We start from the raw sequence: 20,155 nt of genomic DNA, 5'->3' as shown, positions 1-20,155 counted from the left end.
CTCGTAAGCGACCACTGGAGGTGTATGGGATAGATGGCCGCTTACGGGAGCTTGCCCAGCTAACATAATGCTAACATGCATGTAAGGGTGTTTCGAAATGTAACCGGACGTGGATGTCGACAAAACAAACACTGAAATATGGTACTGTAATTACTGTAAAATCATTGTGACAAACGGCGATGTAAAGTTGATTGATTAAACAAGATACAGAGGTTGTTAATAGGATTATCTTTGGGGTGTCCGCTTATGAGAGCTTAAAAACAAAGAAAAAGTCTAAGTCGTAATCTCTGAAAGTGTCCGCGGCCGCTTACGGGAATGTCCGCTTACGAGAATGTAAAAATGCAGAGTTTGTATGGGAGTTAAAACGGGGTTTCAAACAAAGCGGCCGTTAGTAGAGCTGTCCGCTTACGAGAGTGTCCGTTAAGAGAGCTTCGACTGTATTAATAAATATTGAAATCAAGCGTCAACTGGGACAAACTTCGGGTTTTCCGATTTAGCGGAAAATTCAGTCAAATGGAACACATTTTCCCGCCTATTAAAAATGTTATTGGACTCACTTAGCCCATTTAACGTAAATTTACCCGCTTCTTTGTTTTATCTGTTCCACTATCCTTCAGGAAAATAGGATTCTAGGGATGCCATCCCCCCCCCCCCCCCTCCCCCGCTTCAGTTTTTTTCAGAATTTTGAAACAGGGATATGCTCTATGACGCTGAGATGTATATTAATCCGCGGAAAATTATGATATGGTAACTATGTGTCCATGATTTTTGACGTTCCCAGGGCGAAGTGATACCTACAAGCAGGTGTGGCCAAAAATCGTCATTTTTGACATATCTCTTTATTTTTATAATTTCTTAAAACGCAATGGGAAAATTCGTGTAATTTTCCATTCTATAAGCACTCTGGCTTGATTTGTATCAATTTCCGTTATTTTCTGACTTTCTAAGAAAATTGTGACATTCATGATGGCGGATCCAATATGGCGGCTTAAATGACGTCAAATAACGTAATATGACGTCACAGCCAACAAAAATTATCTCATCTCGTAGAGTAAGCTAAGGGTTCCCTACTCAGCATAAAATATTTTCAATGTGCATTAATAGAATTAAAACCTTAGGGGTGTTCCATCCACCCCCTCCCTCTTGTGCCACGGTGGGGTTATGAACTTGCTTGTACTTCCGACACGAGGGTTAAGGACGTTCGCGCTAATTGTTTATGCGCATCCTTACTGCGCACGTAATTCATGTCGCAGCGTCACGCCACGTCATGCATGAGCGCGCGCGCTGAGAAAACTTTCCAAACACATATAGGGTGGGTAGCCGTTGCGTTAACTTCCCTTGCAGTTTTCTATCTCAAACGGTCGGTGACACCCATTTTTTTCGGGATAAATAACCTTTTGGGATAAATCTCTACCGATTGACAAAAAATGAGCAAAATTCGAATGTTAGAAGTTTATTATTTTTTCATTTTCTCTTCCCGCGCGCGATCGAATCAGTCACATTTTGCAGCATTTTTCTGTTTTGAACGTTTGCAAATCCAGTTGTTAAAGACAAAGTTTACTCTAAGGGACTTAAAAAGTAAAATATATTTGTTCAATAGACCCACTCAAATAAATTGGGACAAAGGAAGGTGGACTGCATCAATTCATTTAAAATATTTTGTTGCCAGAAGCCGCAGATATCATATTGAGTGACGAAATCAAATTTACCGAAAAAAGCGCCATCTTTCAGATATCATATCTCGAAAACGAATTAGGTGACCCCCCCAATTTTTTTTACATTTCTGACATAAGTAAGCTGTAAACTAACAGTGGTGAAAATTTAAGAAAAATTGCAATGTTGGAAGATTTTTGAGCGAACGTCCTTAAGGAGGCTCGATGTAGTTTTTTTAGCCGAAGGGTGGTTGTTTTGAAAATTAAAATTATCTAGGAAGCCAATCTTCGATTTTTGCCAAAATACACCATAATGATCAAATATGACCAAATTTTAATTTTTTACCCGTCACTTAGTCACAAAGGTTACCATAGCAACGATTGACGTTTTCTTTTGTTCTCAAACAAGCTTGATTTTCTCGAAATCTAGATTGACTCTTGGTGTTTATTTTTTAATATGTTAAAGTTTAGTAGATTGACTAACTGTTGACGAAATTTTAGAAAAATCTGTAAGAGCGTTTTCAAGTAAATCAAGAATGAAATTTTCAGTAAAACACCGTTTTACTATAAAATAGGCGCTTTAAAATTGTTTCGTATTATTTGAACATAGTTACTCTCACTGAAATATAAATACTTACACCATCAAGGGATCAAGACCATTGACTACAAGTGAAAGACATTTTGCTTTAATTTGTTAAAATATATCGACTGCCGATTGTAGGAAACTATAAGAAAATACCAAAACTTCATTGCTTGATTTACTCTAAAACGCTCTTACAGATTTTCCTAAAATTTTGTGTACAGGTAGTCAATTTACTATACTTGAACATATAAAAAAAATGAATACCAAGAGTCAATCTAGATTTTGACAAAATCAAGCTTGTTTGAGAACAAAAGAAAACGTCAATGGTTGCTATGGTAACCTTTGTGACAAAGTGACGGGTAAAAAATTAAAATTTGGTCATATTTGATCATTATGGTGTATTTTGGCAAAAATCGAAAATTGGCTTCCTAGATAGTTTTAATTTTCAAAACAACCACCCTTCGGCTAAAAAAACTACATCGAGCCTCCTTAAGCCAAATATTGAGTGTGATCGATAAAGATTTTAGGTGTCCGAAACAGTTATTTTTTGGTACGGAACCAAACATTTTAAACAACGTTTCAGCAGTCTTCCCAGATTCACTATGAAAGTTACACCAGTCATTGCTCTAATATCGAAGTTTGATAATGTGTATTCTTTATAGAAATCGATATAACCCCGATAATGAGAAACAAAAAAACTCGAAATCAGTAAAGCTTGAATTTTGCGTGATTCAGATTTCATTTAAAAAAATTATTACCAATGCAATAAACTGTGGTGCATTGCCAACATAAAAGTTAGATAATAACACTGCAAGAAACAGATCAAGAGCCGTTTGTTTAGTCGCCCCAACAATTCTAAAATATGCTCATATCAATAGCTGGGTAACTTGGGTAGTTTTTTGCCTATTTTAGTTAATTTATTTTATGCTATATTATTTTTCCTTTTTATTTTGGCAAAATAAAATGGTTGTTGTTGTTGTTGTAGCAAGTTCTTATTCCCGACCTTCTTTGGTTTGGTTTTATAACTTACACTTACACACAAAAAAATTATAAAGATAAAAAAAAACAATAATTAAAAAAAACAATACCTACCTTTCTGATATCTAGGTCTCGAACTTCCAACACGACTGATTCTTGTTTTTCCTCTGATGATGGTGTTTTTGGAGAAAGAGGGGATTTGGAAGTATCCGGTTTGAAAGTTTTGGTGGTGGGAGAGTAATCTAGTTAATAAAAAATAAGAAAATAAGACGACTGTGAAAATATAATAATCGCATAAACAGTTAAATATAAAACTACGAGTGCATTTTGACGTCGTATTCTGTAAAGTATAGAAAATGTTTTCATCAGAAAAATAACACAACAAATATTCCTTTCAAAGTTGAAACTATGGATTTGGCAATCACATTTACCATCTGCCTTTGAGTGTATTTTTGTGACCCTTAAATGTTGAATATCTCACATGTGTTCAATATAATAAACTGAATATGTAGCTCCGAGTTCCCGGTTTGGTAAATTCTGTTATTAGTGAGGTAGAAAAACATTAAACAGGCCATAGTAAACCAAATTGGAATAGGGAAAATGCGGATAAAAATCAAAGAGGATTGAAAGACGAATGGCATAGAAAAAAAGGTTAACTATATAAAGATGTACTAACTGTAGTGTTGCTTTTAAAAGCGGGAACATTCACAAGTAGGTGAAAGGTCTTTTACGAAATGAAGAAGATGGATAATAACAGAAACCCATAAGGGTTGAAACGTGTAACGCAAGCGCACAGCGTTTGAATATTCATTTTGCTAAGTACCATATTTGGAAACACGAAGTGTGTACGCGAATGCTTTATACACGTAATGACACACGCAACATAATTTTTGGTTCGACCTAAACGCCGTAAATTTCTTACAGAAACTAAAGAAATACATTAAGTGTATCGAAGCGAAGTTCTCCAGACTACTTCAAGAAGATGAAACAGGAGAGTCTAACCAAATTTAACTTTATTCAACCAAGCTTGTTCAAAAACAAGATTACGCCATCGAGCGCGAGCTAGCGCGCGCTGTAAATTTAATCAAAATATAGTAATTTTGATTGGTTAAATGGTTCGCGTAATTTTCCAAATATGGTACTTAGTGTAAACGAATGTGCAAACGCTTTGTACAATGCGAATCATAGGGAGTTACACGTTTCAACCCTTATGGGTTTCTGATAATAAGCAATACCTGGTGAACTTGATGAAGGGTTGGGAGTGGACGAAGTCGTTGAAATTGAAGACATGGACGGTTTGTCAGTAGAAGGCGCAAATGTCATTGAAACTGAGGGTAATGGAGGCGCAAATGTGGACGTTGTAGACAACATTGGAGTTGCAGTGTGCCCCTGGCAGCTTCCATTGGTAACTGAGACATCATCAATGGCCAAGTCACCCGTGTAAGAAGTTCCTGCTATTCCTTCAAATGTTATCTAGAAAATAATAGTTTATGTTGTTACTGAATACGTTTTTCGTATTATCCAGAATTCTCATAGGAGCAAAAAATTCCGGAATGCTATTGGTAATCAGTAGGCCCTATTAGGCCCTGATTATCTTGTCTCTGAAACAGACGCCGAGGTTAACAAGGTCAGTCAACAAAAACAGTCCTTTTTGGGACAACTCTCACCCGGAAGTCAACACTAGACATCGACGAAATGTTGTTGCTATTGCAGCAGTTTTGTTATTTTTTAGAAGGAAAAGTTCAGATAAAAAAATCAATAATGCATTGTTTATTAGAACAAGCCAAACAACAAGTATGACTCTCAATTTCGTCGTGGAAAAGTTTTTGTTTTGTTGTATATTAGATTGTCTGTTTGTCTGTCTGTCTGTCTGTCTGTCTGTCTGTCTGTCTGTCTGTCTGTCTCTCTGTCTGTCTGTCTGTCTGTCGGTCGGTCGGTCGGTCTGTCGGTCGGTCGGTCTGTCGGTCTGTCGGTCTGTCGGTCTGTCGATATGTCTGTCTGTCTCGGTCCGTATTTCGGTTTCTAGTTGGCTGCGTTTTTCATTCAAATTCTATTGTGTGTACTTCAGCGAATGCAAGATATAAACAACTACACGGGCCAGTTTGCATTGCTGAGTATTGTCCTGGTTTGTAAATTTGCAAATGCTTTTAAAGAAGGCTAAAATGTTTCACTAAAATTATATACTCGTCTATCGAATTAAACTTACTGTGTTATTTAAACGTGTGGTTATCTCCGCCTTTATCCAGTGGTTGCCATGGTTCCCTGTCGCGCTGAATACCATGACAGTTCCACTAAAGACATTGATAGTTCCCATAGTGTCTCCATACATGTGATAATAGAACTTGAGGCAAGATGGTTCTCCATCCCCAGGTACAGAGAACTCAAGCTTTGCGTTATCACCGGCGACTCGGGGATAAGACGTCTCGATGTACATATAGTATCCTGTGAACATAAAGAAACATGCATGAAGTACCCTTCCGAAAGCGGAACAAATATTTATTCATTTATAAAATCCACAACACATATATTCCTCTTCTTGCCCTGTTTTTAGCATGTAAACGCTAAAAAATTGCATTGAAAAAAAAAACCAAAAAAACAAAAAAAAAAAAACAAGCCAAACAAACAAAAGGAAATGGTTGACATTTCTCTTACCTGACCCACTTGTATGATCGTAATCTGGACCTGTGTTGGAAGATTGTGTTGATCCTGTATGACGTGTCCAGTCAAATATATCTGTGTTAGACTGTCGCCAGCCATCACAAAGTTTGCTGTCAAAGTTGCAAGATGCGCTATCTAATGTGGAGATAAAAACACCCGTCGTGTTGTATTCTAACATTCAACAAAAAGACAAATAGCTACCTTACAATTTTGTCTCCGATCAGAGGAAAAAGTAGCTCGAAATCCCCGCTTGTGGGTGACAGCGCAAAAGATGCCTTTTGTTCCGCTTGAAGCCCGCGATTTTATCGAAAATTTCTTTTAAAGTGTCCCAATTGACACACAACTTTCTGATATCCGTTTTATTGAAAAAATAAATGTAGCAATTTGTTAAGTTTTCCAAAAGTTGTCTAACCTGCGATCAGGCGTTTTTTTCCCTGAGAGAGGGCATGATTTCAGGTTAAAATTTGTCTTGTGTTACGTTACATGTTACGTCATGATCATTTTATACTATCTTCGTCCATAACTCAGGACCAATGAGCACACGTTATTCTGTCACTTATTTTATGTATTTTGTTTTTGTCAAAATATAAAAAACCTGTCGTTAAAAAAACCTAGTATTTATCTCCTTTCCCTGTAAACCCTTTTGTTATTGTTTATTAACATAAATATGTGTTGTCTTTAAAACGTACTTTCTTTTCCTTTTCATGAATAGGATTAAGTATCATTCCAGAAGGAAACGAACAGCAAACGACCAGTGTGCTAAATGTTTTACTCTCACCTTGGCAGTCTCCTTCACTAACTGTTACGTTATCGATGGCAATGTCACTTTGGTTTAACCCTCCTACTATTCCTTCAAATGTCAACTAAAAAAAACACAGTGTTACTAGATGTTGATAATTTAGAGTTAAATACATTTGTTTAATTAACGTTGTCAGATCAAAGCTTAAAGCGTACGTGACAAAACGTGCGTGTATGCATACATAAATTGACCTGTTTAACAGATTTCAATTGTTTAACGATATAAATTCTGCGAAGTTTTAAAAGCAAACAAACCAATGCAGGTATACTTACAACGTCGCTCAAATTTACTGTCCTTGTCACTGATTTCCAATGGTCTCCCTGATCTCCCGACTTGGTAAATATCGTGCTATTTCCATTAAAGACATTCAGAGTTCCCATATCCGATCCATACATGTGATAAAAGAACTTCAAGCACGCAGATGAGTTACTTCCAGGTACTGCAAACTGAAGCTTGGCATTATCGCCATATGATTGAGGGGTAGCTTCAATGTACACATACTTACCTATGGGAAGAAAAGTATACATTCTGTGTAATAACGGCTGCAATTTGTCTTTTTTGGGAATGAATGGAGAATGAATGTGAAAAATGTATTAACCCTACCACCAATATTAATATGTAAAAATAGGTCACCAAGGGTGACATGAGTCTAATGCCGTATGGCATAGTGATACAGATTGCGCGGTTTTCGTAAGCCGGTTAAAATTGGTTAGAGGTTTGTGTTCGGGAGTTTAATTTAAAATGCTTATAGCAAGCTAGGGGCATCGTGGATGATTATGGATGAAAACGAAACAGTCATAAATGTTATATGCTTCACAAAATTTAAAGTATGAACAGGAGTTGATGTTACTTCTTCCGTATTGTCCGTAAAAGCAGAAACGATTAAACATTTGGACAAGATTGCGTGACGATTTACAAAAAGCATGTTCATTACAACAAGGGTTGAAGAACTTCACATCGTTTTCTTTCAGATTTTTCACCATTTTGATGATGACTCTTGAAACAGATTTTGCAATAAAAGCACTTGAAATAGTGACTGTTACTCCATTGTACTGTAAGCACTTAGTGACAGATTTTCCTAAAAACGGGTGTAAATGCTCACGTCAATATAATGATGACCTTTTGAACGCTGGAAACTAGGCAATTATTATCGAGCTACCATACACAGGAGCGAAGACTGTTTATCATGATGTACAAATTTCGCGAATCATCACTTCCATATCAATGTAACCATTTTATGATTTTTCTAGCTGTAAGAAGAACTTAAGATCTCTGAGAGTCGTAAAAGCATGAAATTCGATTTCAGTGTATGGCAAAGGCCGGGACAGTGTAATACTGCAAAGCGGCCAAACAAACGCATTTTGATTTAGTCGCGTAACTTGATTTACATTTATCCATGTACATCTTTTATTTTTGAATGTTTTTGTTTGCACTGTAAAGAAAAAATTGGTCAAAATTCGAATGACTTAAATACAAAAACCGAGGTAAAGTTTTCTATTTTTTAAAACAAAATAAATATTTGGTCGCATTGTGTAAATAAACGCGAGTCGCCGTCGAAATATTTTTTCTCAAAGACGTCTTGCTTTTTAAGCAAGACGAAAACACAAGTGCTTAACTGAACTGAAAACGAAGATTTATTTTCACAAAAAGCTTACAAATGTCTTAACTGGAAAATTATTTCGTCCTGTTCAAGTGTTGAATAATCGTGACTTGAGAAAGAACTTTTAATTATGCGTGGGAACACGTGTCGCTGATTGGCTGTTTTTAATTGAAACTAATCGTGCGTGTCCGTACGGAGTCCGTTCTTGCAGCTGATCATTGTTTTCTACATTACAGCGAACGATTATCGATCCCGAACCATTCCCTTGGGATTGCTAACAGCTTTTTTCATATAACAAAGAGTCTAATGCGCATGCGCAAAGCGCACGCAAGCATTAGACTCAAAAAACCGTAACGAGGGAAGGGATGAAACGTCAAAACGCCTTAAAGCATACTCTGTGACACATGTCAGGTGCTGAACATTGGCCCATCTTTAAGATTTACATATCATTGTTATTCTTGAACAGGATAGTAAAACTCAAAAATTATACTAACAGTTATTCTAATACTAATTAACCATTTGTATTGAGAATGAGTAATCTGTTTTAAGACTACATTACAAAACAGTGGCAACTCACCTGTTCTGCTAAGATCTGACGATGGTCCCGTTGACAAGGATGGTGTGGAGCCAGAGTTGAGTGTCCAATCAAATACATCTGAATTGGATTGACTCCAGCCGAGGCACAAGCCATCGTCGAAGCTACAAGAAACTGAAACAATCGGATAGCAATTGGGGCTTAAGGCCCTTACTTGACTAAGAGCCGTACAGTGTTTAGGATTGTACAATTGTTCAGTCAAACCTTCCTCTGTGGCTACCAAAGGTCAGCGACCACTTTTCCAAAATACCAAAATTTTCTTCGTCAAATCACTATACTCGGAACCTCTCGAAAATCGATTCATCACGTTACAAAATGCCGTAAAATCACTGTCCGACGGTAATACGCATAGGCAGACCATTATTCGTAGGCAGTTACTTGTAGGTCACGTGGTAGGCTCTCGTCCAATGAAAAGGATTGAATGATGCATCGAACGATAATACAAATTATTATTCAACAGATGCGCGCGCTCCCCATATATGGTCAAAATGTTAACGATATCTGTCATCCGTACATAACAGATATCCTGCGATATTCGTAGGTTGCGAAGATTCGTCCGAAATCTTGTAAAGCGCTGCATAATTACAGTTTTTCTATGTGCAAAATGTGTTTCGTTGACAATTTGTTGAATAATAAAACAATTATCCTGCTCAATCTTTCGGAATATCGTCTGATTTTAGCCTACTCGGCCTACGGCCTCGTCGGCTAAGTATCAGGCGATATTCCGCGCGATTTCGCAGGATAATTGTTAATTATCGGTCAGTAACTGCAGAGGAAGGCTTAACCTCAATTATTACACCCCTCTGTAACAGACCCAGTGGAACCCGACCCAGTTGATTATTTTCCCCTACCCAGTGAAAATTTAGGCTCCCCAGTACCCAACGAATATTTTGATTTTACCCAGCTATTTTTATGCTTCCCCAGTGACTGTGCGGTGTGACTTTTGTCGAATAAACCTATTTAAAAAATCGGTCCGCGATGCGTACGTGTGGGGGCTTGATAATTTCGAATTTGATTCTTTTTTTATGTGAATTTATTTAGTACATTCAATTACCTTAAGGCTGCTATTTATTGCGGCAAATAATCTTTGCGATTTTTTGCAAATTCATTCCTTGAAAATTTATGAGCAGCAGGTGATTCAAGCATTTCTTTGATGCACACGATAACAGATAAACAGCGGAATGTCTATTACATTGATATACGATATTTTAGCCTTACGTTATTAAGTATGTCAGAGTAGCACAGTCGGGTAGGCATCTGACTGGGGAACGAGAGGTCCCGAGTCCGAATCTCAGAGGGGACAATTTTTTTCTTTTTTCCCTTTTTTTCTTTTTTAACCAGTAGCACTAAAATGGTTTGTTTATTATATCGCTCCGTAGGTATGCATTGCAGAATAATTTACATATATCAGAACATATAGCCATATAGACTGATTCAAGTACAAATGTATTAAATTGTGCTGTTTCTGCGGCTCTCAATATTGGTTTGCGTAAGCGTAAAAGCTCCTCTTGAACTGATGTGCAACCTGCACAGACTTCCAGCCAAACGAAATGTTGGCTAGTATGACTTCGTGAGCTGCTGTAATGACGAGCAACTACAGGAACAGCTGAAATCAAAGAAACCACACGAAACGACACGCCATATCCAATATGGCCTACTCGACAAGACCGCCGACTCATCCCCAGGATCTCTCGCAGAAGACCACGTGACACAAGCAAACCCACACACAAATAAATAAATAAATAAATAAATAAATAAATAAATAAATCCCTCAGTCGATAACAATGTGCGGGCTCTGCCCCCACAAAAACGAGCCCAAATAAGCCGACCCAGTGGGAAATTAGCCAACCCAGTGACTTTTTTCCGAAAACCCGGTGAAGATAAAGATTCCACTGGTTCTGTTACAGAGGGGTGTATTATTACACAGCAAAACTTGGCAGCAGTGATAAAAATGAATAAAAAACTTCATGCAAAAATAATGTGCATGGGACGTTATTTGTTCGCTTACATTGTGAAAACACAGAGAAAAGAACAAGCAGATGCCTATAATTAGATAATTATTATATTTACGAAAATGCTAACCTAATGCAGAAGATGACTGGTTCTGTGGTGATACACTAGGTGGCGCAACGATTGCGTACATATTTGTTGTTAACCAGGATGTTAAGTTGCGAACATTGGCGTATACTCCATACGTGTTTGCTTGGGCACATCCGTACCCCCAGCTGACAACTCCTTCAAGATACCAGGTACCATTAAACTCACACACCAATGGTCCACCACTATCACCCTGACAAGTATCAACTCCTGCTTCATATAGACCAGCACACAGCATCGAATCGTCGATGTCGCCTGGGTGAGCACTCGTGCAGCGTTGTTTTGACACCAGTGGTACAGACGCTTGCTGCAGTGTATTTGGCGAGGCGCCGCCAGAAGATAAAATCCCCCAACCAGTTATCCAGCATTTTTTGTTAATGTTGTCGAAAGGAAGCTGATAACCAGTATCTGGTAAGCAAACAAGACCAACACCTTCTCCCAGATCAGCAGGACTCGCCAGTTTAAGTAGCGCGATATCATTGCTGTTTGACAGGGGAGTGTCGTAATACTCGTGCATAATGATTTCTGCAACTCCGATATCTTGCTCTGTTCCAAGACTGCCATTTGTTCTGTAGTGGGCTCCCAATCTGAAAAAAAAAAATACGGCACGAAAAGATTCAATAATGATCCCAGTTACTTGGAGTTGGTTTGACTCGTTGCTTGGATGGAAAAACGAAATCTGATTTAATTTATTTCGGTTTGTAGATCATTCAGTTTTTTCGGCAGAGGAGTCTTAGCTGTTCAAGAATTAATTTCTTTTTTTCAGAAAGAAAAAAACAGATTTTTATGTTATTATTTGTTGAATGTTCTCTTTCCTTCTCCTCCTCTTCCCTCGCATCGTCGTCGTGGTCGTCTTCGTGATCTTATCCAACCTGCGAAAAGGCTCCCTGGTGGGGTATAGGGTGAAAGGAATCGGTGAGCGAATAGAGCCGGAAATAATCGAAAAGACGAGCGCGCGTCGCAGGAAGGAACATACGAGATCTTCCTACCCAGACCGCGCTCGGCCCCAACACTCGGGAGGCTGTCCGCAGACTACATCTTATTGTTATCACTTCTTATACTTATACTTCCAATACTTAGCATTCCTCTTCTGCCAATTTTCTCGGCTAATGCGTAGCTAAATTAACGATCCTAGTAGCATGCAGGACGCGTGTCATAAATGAACCTAGAATAAATTGCATAGCTCGCCACGAGTCCCTCTGACGCTTAGTGGTTAGAGCACCCGACCATTAATATTGTGTAGGCTCTTACCGATAGTGCTAGCACTTTTTTGGCATTATTTGGCTTCGCGAGCATTTTTTTTTTTTTTTTCATTTTATCCCAAAAAGCACTGCTAGCATTATTTTGGATTTTCAACTGATTATTTGTATAACTTTGTGTCAAAAAGCACAATCTGACTTTATTTATGGCGTCCAAAGCCTCCCAGGTGCATTTTGCCCTCATTTTAGTCAAAGGAGCCGAGGAGGCCTGGGGAATAGGTTTGATAGGTCAGCGGTTGCCTTCTAGAAGCCCAGTCCATCACACTCGTTCCAAGATGGCGTCATCCACGTTGTCATCGAGGAACAATGGAAGTCAGCCAGCCAAGGCAGAGATAGCCGAGAGCATACTTTGCCATCAAAGACTAGGGGGGACTGTGATGCAAAAAAAACATCGGAAAAAAGTGGGCATTTTTATGTAGCCCACGAGCACTTTTTTTAAAAAATTGCATTATTTTAGCACTTTTTTGGCAAAAAACAAGCACTATCGGTAAAAGCCTGCTATTGTGCGGAAGGTCATGTGTTTCATTTCCATCGGTATACTCAGATTCCTTCCCTATCCCACCCTCGTGATAACAGAAAAATAGCATTTTTCTCATTTAAGTTAAAATTAAATTCATAACTACCTTATCTTGATACTAGATGCCGTTTTCCCTGGCAAACAATGAGCTGCTGTCACCACCCAATAAGGATCCACTAAAGACCCGCCACAGAACTGAGATCCATGAGTGTGTCTCAGCATCACTTGCCATGGCCAGCTGTTGACAGGTGCTTCTGTACCACCGACTATTCGAGTCATGCTTGTCCGGGAGCCGCAAAATACTAAATTCAAAGAAAAAACACTTTCATTGAGGTATTGGATACTATCTCATTAAATGCTTATATGACTTGAAGTAAGTACGAAATTCTTAAAATATTAGCGTAATATATGTGACACTGAATACATATTCTTACTATGCTCTGCTTTGGTCAGCCACTGCATATAACTGAGTAAAACTAAAGAGAGAGAGAGAAAAAAAAAACATGCGTATTAAGAGCCAGTTGATCTACCTTGCTTTTCTTTTTAACGTTATCACTCCTGCAAGTGATTTCAGTCCTAGTATAGCTGCCTTGACAATTTCGATTGATGATAATAGACTTTTTGCCGAAGGGGTGGATGAAACGTTTAAAGTTTTCCCACCCCTTGGGTCTCGACTAAACTGACAGTGAGACATGTATCAATTTATTTTTTTGTAGTGAATAAATGTTACGCTTCAGCGCGAGTTTGGGTCACCCGACTTAAAAATTTGAGTATTAAGAATGCGCCAAAAGTTTGAAATTGCAAAACATGAAACAAGCCCAGAATTTGGTACCTTGAAACTACTATATTATTTGAGCTGCGTCTTTTCTGAACGGTGCACAGCTTTTAAAGTATTTTCATGCATCGCAATCCTTCAAAGAAAACTAATTTGATCGAGAAAACACGAACCGCCCGAGGAGTTTTCAATCCAGTGAACAAGCCAGTCGGAAGCAACTGGGTGCTTAAGTGCGATGTTATCTTTAACACTGTATTGGAGCATGGTTTGAACAAGAAGCTTATCAGATAAGAAATGGTGTTACAGGAAGGGCATTTGATACCTATAGTAGCTGTGATACACACAATGATGATCACAAAATCATATAATTAGCCTTTGAAACGAGCCCAAAACTTGGTACATCATCATGTTGGTATACTTCTGGCTGCAGAGGGCATATTATAGGCAATAGTTTTGGCACATGTATTTCCATGTTGGTGATACGTTGGTATAGAAATTGTTCCGGTTGGTAGAGTACAGAGCTTATTAAAAGAAAGCGAATTTGCGATCTCATTTAATATTGCAGCTAGTTGTCCACGAACCTATCGGACTCAAGTAGACCACACTGTAGTTCAAAGAATTTTCTTTCGACGACCGTGAGCCCGGTGATGTCGATGCAATTTCATGCATGCAGATAGGCAATAACAGATTCTTCGGTCTCGAAGTTGTATTCGATTCCTTGTGTATTACATAATACATGCAAGTTATCTGCTCGCACATTGGTCATTCGAGTCTTGGTCTTGGTTTTTTAAACAAGGGAGTCGGCGTCTCGGTTTTCATTTGTAACAATTCCATACCAGAATTTTCTAAATTAAACAACTACAAAGAATATATATTTGCATCATAAGGCCTTTTGTCTAAAACTTTCCTGCCGGAAGTTGTAGACAAGTCATCCGTGAAGAGGGCCTATATATCTTAGCATTTGTCCATTCGTAACTCATGATAAAAGAAGATAAATAAAGTTATATATGCAGCGTTCCTGCAATTTAATATTTTCTGCACAAGCTCTCTCAAGGCGAAAATATTCAGGACCGAAACCGACACGCCATCACCACTTACCACCTGAATATTTGCTCGGACCGACGTAGCGTGTTGAGTATCCTTCTTCATTTATGAAGAACTAGACTAAGACATTATTCAAATAGATATAAAACCGCGCTCAATAGAAACTTTTGATTCAAGCGAAACAATTTAAAAAATAAGGTTGCCAACACATGGCGAAGGAAAATTAAGTACGCAAGCTTATATCTTGCCTCATCAGATTTACAGTTACTGTTGCTAGCAAAGCAGCATGCAAATTTCATTTAACATTTCTTAGCATTTTAGATTGATTCCATCGACGCTCGATTCTCCTCAGCCGGTATTTTGTACGATATGTACAATGATCCATCAACGACCGATGTTCCTCAGTTTTTGTTTTATGTATACAATACCGAAGTATAAACTTGTTGTTGTTCTGTGTCACTAAGATTCGAATGTTTATCGAGTCTGTTATACGCGACAACATGACCAACATTTAGTTAGACATCGTTTTGATACAAAGAAAGTTAGGTCAATTAAAAATTGAATGCAACACTGTTCTGAGGCTTCATATTCCTAAAGATATGCATTTCCTTGGCCTACTTGCAGACATCGATCGACGCGCTTTGACAGACGTTTGGTACCTGACGAAAATCCATGTCAACGTGCACAGATCCGCATTAAGTGATGCCGCTACACAAACTGATAAAAGTATACCAGATGAAGAATTCAACTGGTTAGTGAATGACTTGAATTAACTAATTACTATTGTACAATGTCCACCGCTTTCTGCGTGATAAAATTGTTCAGAACATGCACAGTATGACTAATTTTGTTTATATGCATGTTCATATAATTAAAATCATAACGCATTTTCACAATACCTATTTCTATCACTTAGACTTTCGTGCATTAAGAAAGATCACGGTAACCTATGAAATGTACCACAATCAAGCATTTCCTCGCGAAAAGATCAAGTGCCAGGTACAGTCTCGGCCAGTACCCTGACATATTTGTGTGTGAGTTACAAAACTACTCTAAGCCAAGATCTACAACTGAAGCATAGCAAAAAGCAACCATGGTTTGTTAGTAATGGCACAATTATGCCTCTATAAGCAAGTTATCTTCTACTTCTTAAGCAGAAATTAGCAAGCAAAACAACATTTTACTGCTAAATGTTTGAACCACTTAATTGGTCTTCTTGAAAATTACTCCGACAGTGCATGTCCACTCCACGTGCAAGAAAAGCACTTAAATGTGCAAATCAGAGTTTCTACTGCTACTTATCCTCTATAACTACACACACTTTAAAACTTTAAAACTTACCAGCTGTGAAAAGCCATACGTTCAGATTGCAAAGCTTCTTTTGCCAAACCATTGAAACCATTGCGCAAAAGCCTTATCTTGTATGTATGAACTATGCGCCGAAGTTATGGCACTGTCAGGAGCGGTGGTGAAATGATTTCTGAGAAATTGGAAACAATGCGGTTGTGAAATGATTTCTGAGAAATTGGAAACAATGCTTATGCAAAATTTTGGGAATACAACAATAAAACTATAATATAAGACTATTATGGTATTTTTTAAAAATGGCCGTATGTAAACAGGAATAATTTGGGTGTGCTAGTGTTGCGATCATGGCTTTGTACGCGCTCGAGACGCGCATAGCAATGCAAAAATATAAAAAAAAAAAAAATACCTTTTCGCGTTGAGCGGGTGACATTCTTAACGACGATATCCTAAAAATTCCACAAAAACAAATAGACACAATGAATAAAACTAGGGCCAGGCTCTAAATTCATCTAGAGTCCGGCTGGCTCTAGATGAATTTGTAGGGAGGTCGTTCAAGTCTAACTGTGTCAAAGACGTAGCCATTGTGGTTCAGGTTATCTAAAACACGCAGTTCAGAGGACGGTTTGGTTTACAGAGGACGGCTAAGAAATGAACAAGATATGTAACGCACAAGAAGAGCTACTGTTCTGCTCATAATTAACTTTTTTAAGTAACGTTCTCATTGCCGTAGTCGTCGTGGTTCGCTTATGATCGCCAGACTGTTGGCAAGCTAGCTTCCCACGTTTGACGCTAATCGACTTATCGATACTTAGTGCAGAAATAATGAACCAAACTCATAATAATAAACAAAACGACTGCAATAACGTGAATAATACAGAGCTAGCTATTATTTAGACAAGCACACTTCCTCTGAATGTTCCTCAAGTGGTGCAGCTGTTCCCGGTGCTTCAATTCCAAAGCATTCATCTACAGCATAACATAATTAGAAGACTTCAAAATAATTGTTAACTAAGGAAGAAAACCACCAAAGAAGCAATGATAAACTAAAAATAATCATGAAAGCTAAGGACTGGGAAAGAATAAGATGGATTACCAATGACAAAATTGATCAAAAATAGCCATATCACGATATTTTATCACGATATCTATAGGTATTTTTTTCTGATGTACATAATTACAGTAGAAGACTGCAAAATAATAGTGAAATAAGGTAGAAAGCCACCAAAGAAGTAATGAAACTTTAAATGACCATGAAAGGAAATTGGCAGACGACTTGCTCGTCTACATGATTTGTCCATCTTCTAGTGTGAAGACGGCATTGTTTTACATACAAGCATCGGCTCTGAACGTGGAAATTTGATGCAAACAGAATAAATAAAACAGAACACTGACACAAATAGGCCGTTTTCACACTAGAAGACGAGCAAATCGTCTAGAAGACAAGTCGTCTGATGATTTGTTCGTCTAGTGTGACAACTTGACGGCTAAGTCGTCTTGTTTTGGCCGTCTTTAATTCATATCAAGACAGACATACAATAAGATTTTAAACGGAAAGGGGCCTGGAACCAGCACTGGCTGTCTCCGGCTTGGTTACAGTGCATGTGCAAACAAGCTGCGAATCAGGTAAAATCCAAATTAAAAGCATGCTTAAACCATTAAACTTCTGTCTAAACTGATTAACAGAGAAAGCAGAATCGAATAATCTAAACCTTCAGCGCTCATACTGGCTTTGTAATGGTCATGAATCTTCCTGAATACACTGTAAGGTAAGGGCCCTGAATACACTTATTGATAGATTTTTCTTGTCTTCTTTTACGCTCCTGCGAACAGTTCGTCAGTGGTTGCCGACATTCTAACTACCCACAATCCAACACGGCTTCTAGACGATTTATTCGTCCAGACGGACAAGTCGTCCGTGAAAAATCGTCTTCCTATACGGTGAAATCGACGGACAAATTCAGGACAAATTCAGGCCAAATTCGGCCAAATTCTTGTTTGTTCCGTTTTCATGTGACCATCTAGACGATTTGTCCGTCTCTAGTGTGCAAATGGCCATAATCAATAATAAAGCAGCCCTAACCTGGTCCCAGAGGAACTGTGTGGACCATCCTAAGTGGCATAATTACCCTTGTCCTTCTAATCAGGACAACTATTTTATGTGATAACAACGTTCACTTGCAATGGCCGTTTTCACACTAGAGACGGACAAATCGTCTCAGACGGACAAGTCGTCTTTGTGTGAAAACGGGACGGACAAGATTTTGGGCGTACAAGTCGTCTGAATTTGTCAATCGATTTGGCCGTCTGGGTTTACGGTTTTTCGAGAGACGACTTGGTCATCTAACGGACAGGTCTTCAAAAAGCCGTCTTAAATTCACACTAGGGGAACAAATCGTCAGACGACTTGTCCATCTAGACGATTTGTCCGTCTTCTAGTGTGAAAACGGCCAATCTCTTGCGAAGAAGCAAAACTAATTATTAACTTTGAGGTGTTATATATTTATGAGTAATTATTAACTTCGAGTTGTGATAACAACGCTCACATACCGAGCTCGGGCTACCTGCGTTTTGACATGCCGGAACGTTTGTTTGACCTTTCAGGACGCGCATTTACGGAGACAAGAATGCCAGCTCTAAATAAATTAAAGATTCCTCTCACACTGATTAATCATCACAAAAGAAAAATATAAAAAAGGCACGAAAACTAAATTGTAATATTTCAGCAGCATATATGTCAATGGGTAATCTATAAGTAATCGATACATAATCAAAGAGTAATCAATGACGAGGAGTAATCAATTGGCCACACATTTTTTGGGCTTCTATTACTCATCGGTTACTCATTGATCATCGGCAAAAATCAATGACTTATCAGTTGATTACCCATTGAGACTATTGAGGTTTATTGATCGTCGATTAGTTATATCTGGCACAGAAAATGACCTTTGCATGTTTTTTCTTTTTAATTGTTAGGAAATAATTATGTATGGAAACTCCGTTTAAAACACGTTATTGAAAATGAATATACAAAGACTTCATCTGCGGCCGACTTTCAGAGCGTCGTTCGCTCGGCATGTGCGAACAATTCTCGGCCATTTATTCCATTTGTAGTTCAGACTAGCGCTCCACGAAGATATGACTGGTTACAAGGTTGTCCTTGACAGTGAATTCCCAGCATAATGTGGATCAACATGGTTGACTCTATTTGTGAAATCTCAAGAGGTTAAAATTAGGAGGAGACACTCGTGAAAGCGAGCGAAAGCGCTAACGGAGTTGCGTCTTTGATGTCCGGCATCCGTTGAATTTGCGACTATTGGTGGATTTCCACTGACGCGTAAATTTTTACGTGCGTGAAAAAAATTAGAGACAATGTATGAACGGCCTGCGTAAACGTGTACGCAAGCCGTTCATACATTGTCTCTAATTTTTTTACGCACGTAAAAAATTACGCGTCAGTGGAAAGCCACCATAACCCTCGTCATCTGTGGCGGCCAAAGAATCTCGAGAAATACAGTCGGTCTTCCCGTGCTCGGACAGCAAAATGGTTTGGACAAGTGAGTTAGAACCACATATAGATAACAAAAATGCAAAAAATGAATTACGAAAAACTTGATCGTAGTGGCACTTGAAAGGCCTTGTAAACTCAGCGATGCTATACATAGCCTGCGTAGCAGGCACCGTAATTTCGAGCCTGCGTATGGGAAACGCGAAAGGCGCGAGGGGGCCACGCGCGCGGCCATCTTGCGCGGCCATCTTGCAATCGCGCACTGTTTTAAACGCGTTAAAAAAAGTACACAAACGCCCGCTACGCAGGCTATGCCATACACAAAACCCATGTTTCTACGTCATTCCTTGGAAATGACCTTAGTAAATATACACAGAATACCATATCTCTAAAGGTACATTTAATATGTATTTTTACTAAGTAAGAAGTTTGTAGGGTCTGGATGTAGAGCTATAAAGTATTAATGGCAATTTGTAGTGCAATTTCACTCACAATATGGCTTTTTTACATTCGTCAGCAAAGATGCGAAATTATTCATTGTTAATAGAGGGAAATGATTAAGAAAATTTCGATGGGAAGGTCAATGACAGTACACCCCTTTTCTATTTTATGCTCATACACTGTACACAAGTGACGTAATCGCAATGCTTTTATTGGTCAGTTGCGTGAACACACGTAACCACATATCGTATTTTGTCAGGTTTTGTGCTCAACCCCCAATAGCGAACAAAAACCTATAACAAAGAACTTTGCCGGGTTACATAATCATTTGCAACGGTTGGTGG

At 38.5% G+C, this 20,155-nt stretch overlaps 2 protein-coding genes across 4 annotated transcripts in view; one reads left to right on the top strand and one right to left on the bottom strand.

Moving 5' to 3' along the window:
- The window catches only part of LOC144648698 (uncharacterized), a 197,111-nt gene that overhangs the window by 53,991 nt on the left and 122,965 nt on the right, over nucleotides 1–20,155 (top strand). The window lies entirely within an intron of this gene.
- The window catches only part of LOC144649729 (MAM and LDL-receptor class A domain-containing protein 1-like), a 55,691-nt gene that overhangs the window by 4,367 nt on the left and 31,169 nt on the right, over nucleotides 1–20,155 (bottom strand). Inside the window, exons 13-21 of one of the 2 annotated variants that reach the window (XM_078509405.1) lie at nucleotides 12,845–13,040; nucleotides 10,948–11,549; nucleotides 8,848–8,979; nucleotides 6,943–7,175; nucleotides 6,650–6,734; nucleotides 5,866–6,006; nucleotides 5,420–5,655; nucleotides 4,449–4,686; nucleotides 3,328–3,455 (exon numbers count right to left, since the gene is read on the bottom strand). In XM_078509405.1, coding sequence (XP_078365531.1) covers nucleotides 3,328–3,455; nucleotides 4,449–4,686; nucleotides 5,420–5,655; nucleotides 5,866–6,006; nucleotides 6,650–6,734; nucleotides 6,943–7,175; nucleotides 8,848–8,979; nucleotides 10,948–11,549; nucleotides 12,845–13,040 — 1,991 coding nt within the window. The remainder of the gene's footprint in view (nucleotides 1–3,327; nucleotides 3,456–4,448; nucleotides 4,687–5,419; nucleotides 5,656–5,865; nucleotides 6,007–6,649; nucleotides 6,735–6,942; nucleotides 7,176–8,847; nucleotides 8,980–10,947; nucleotides 11,550–12,844; nucleotides 13,041–20,155) is intronic. The other variant, XM_078509333.1, reaches the window with a different exon arrangement.

The sequence above is a fragment of the Oculina patagonica genome, chromosome 1, assembly GCF_052425735.1.
Source record: "Oculina patagonica isolate OP01 chromosome 1, crgOcupat, whole genome shotgun sequence".
NCBI classification, from domain to species: Eukaryota; Metazoa; Cnidaria; class Anthozoa; order Scleractinia; family Oculinidae; genus Oculina; species Oculina patagonica.
The sequence above is the reverse complement of the archived record's forward strand: the minus strand, read 5'-3'. Positions and strand labels throughout refer to the sequence as shown.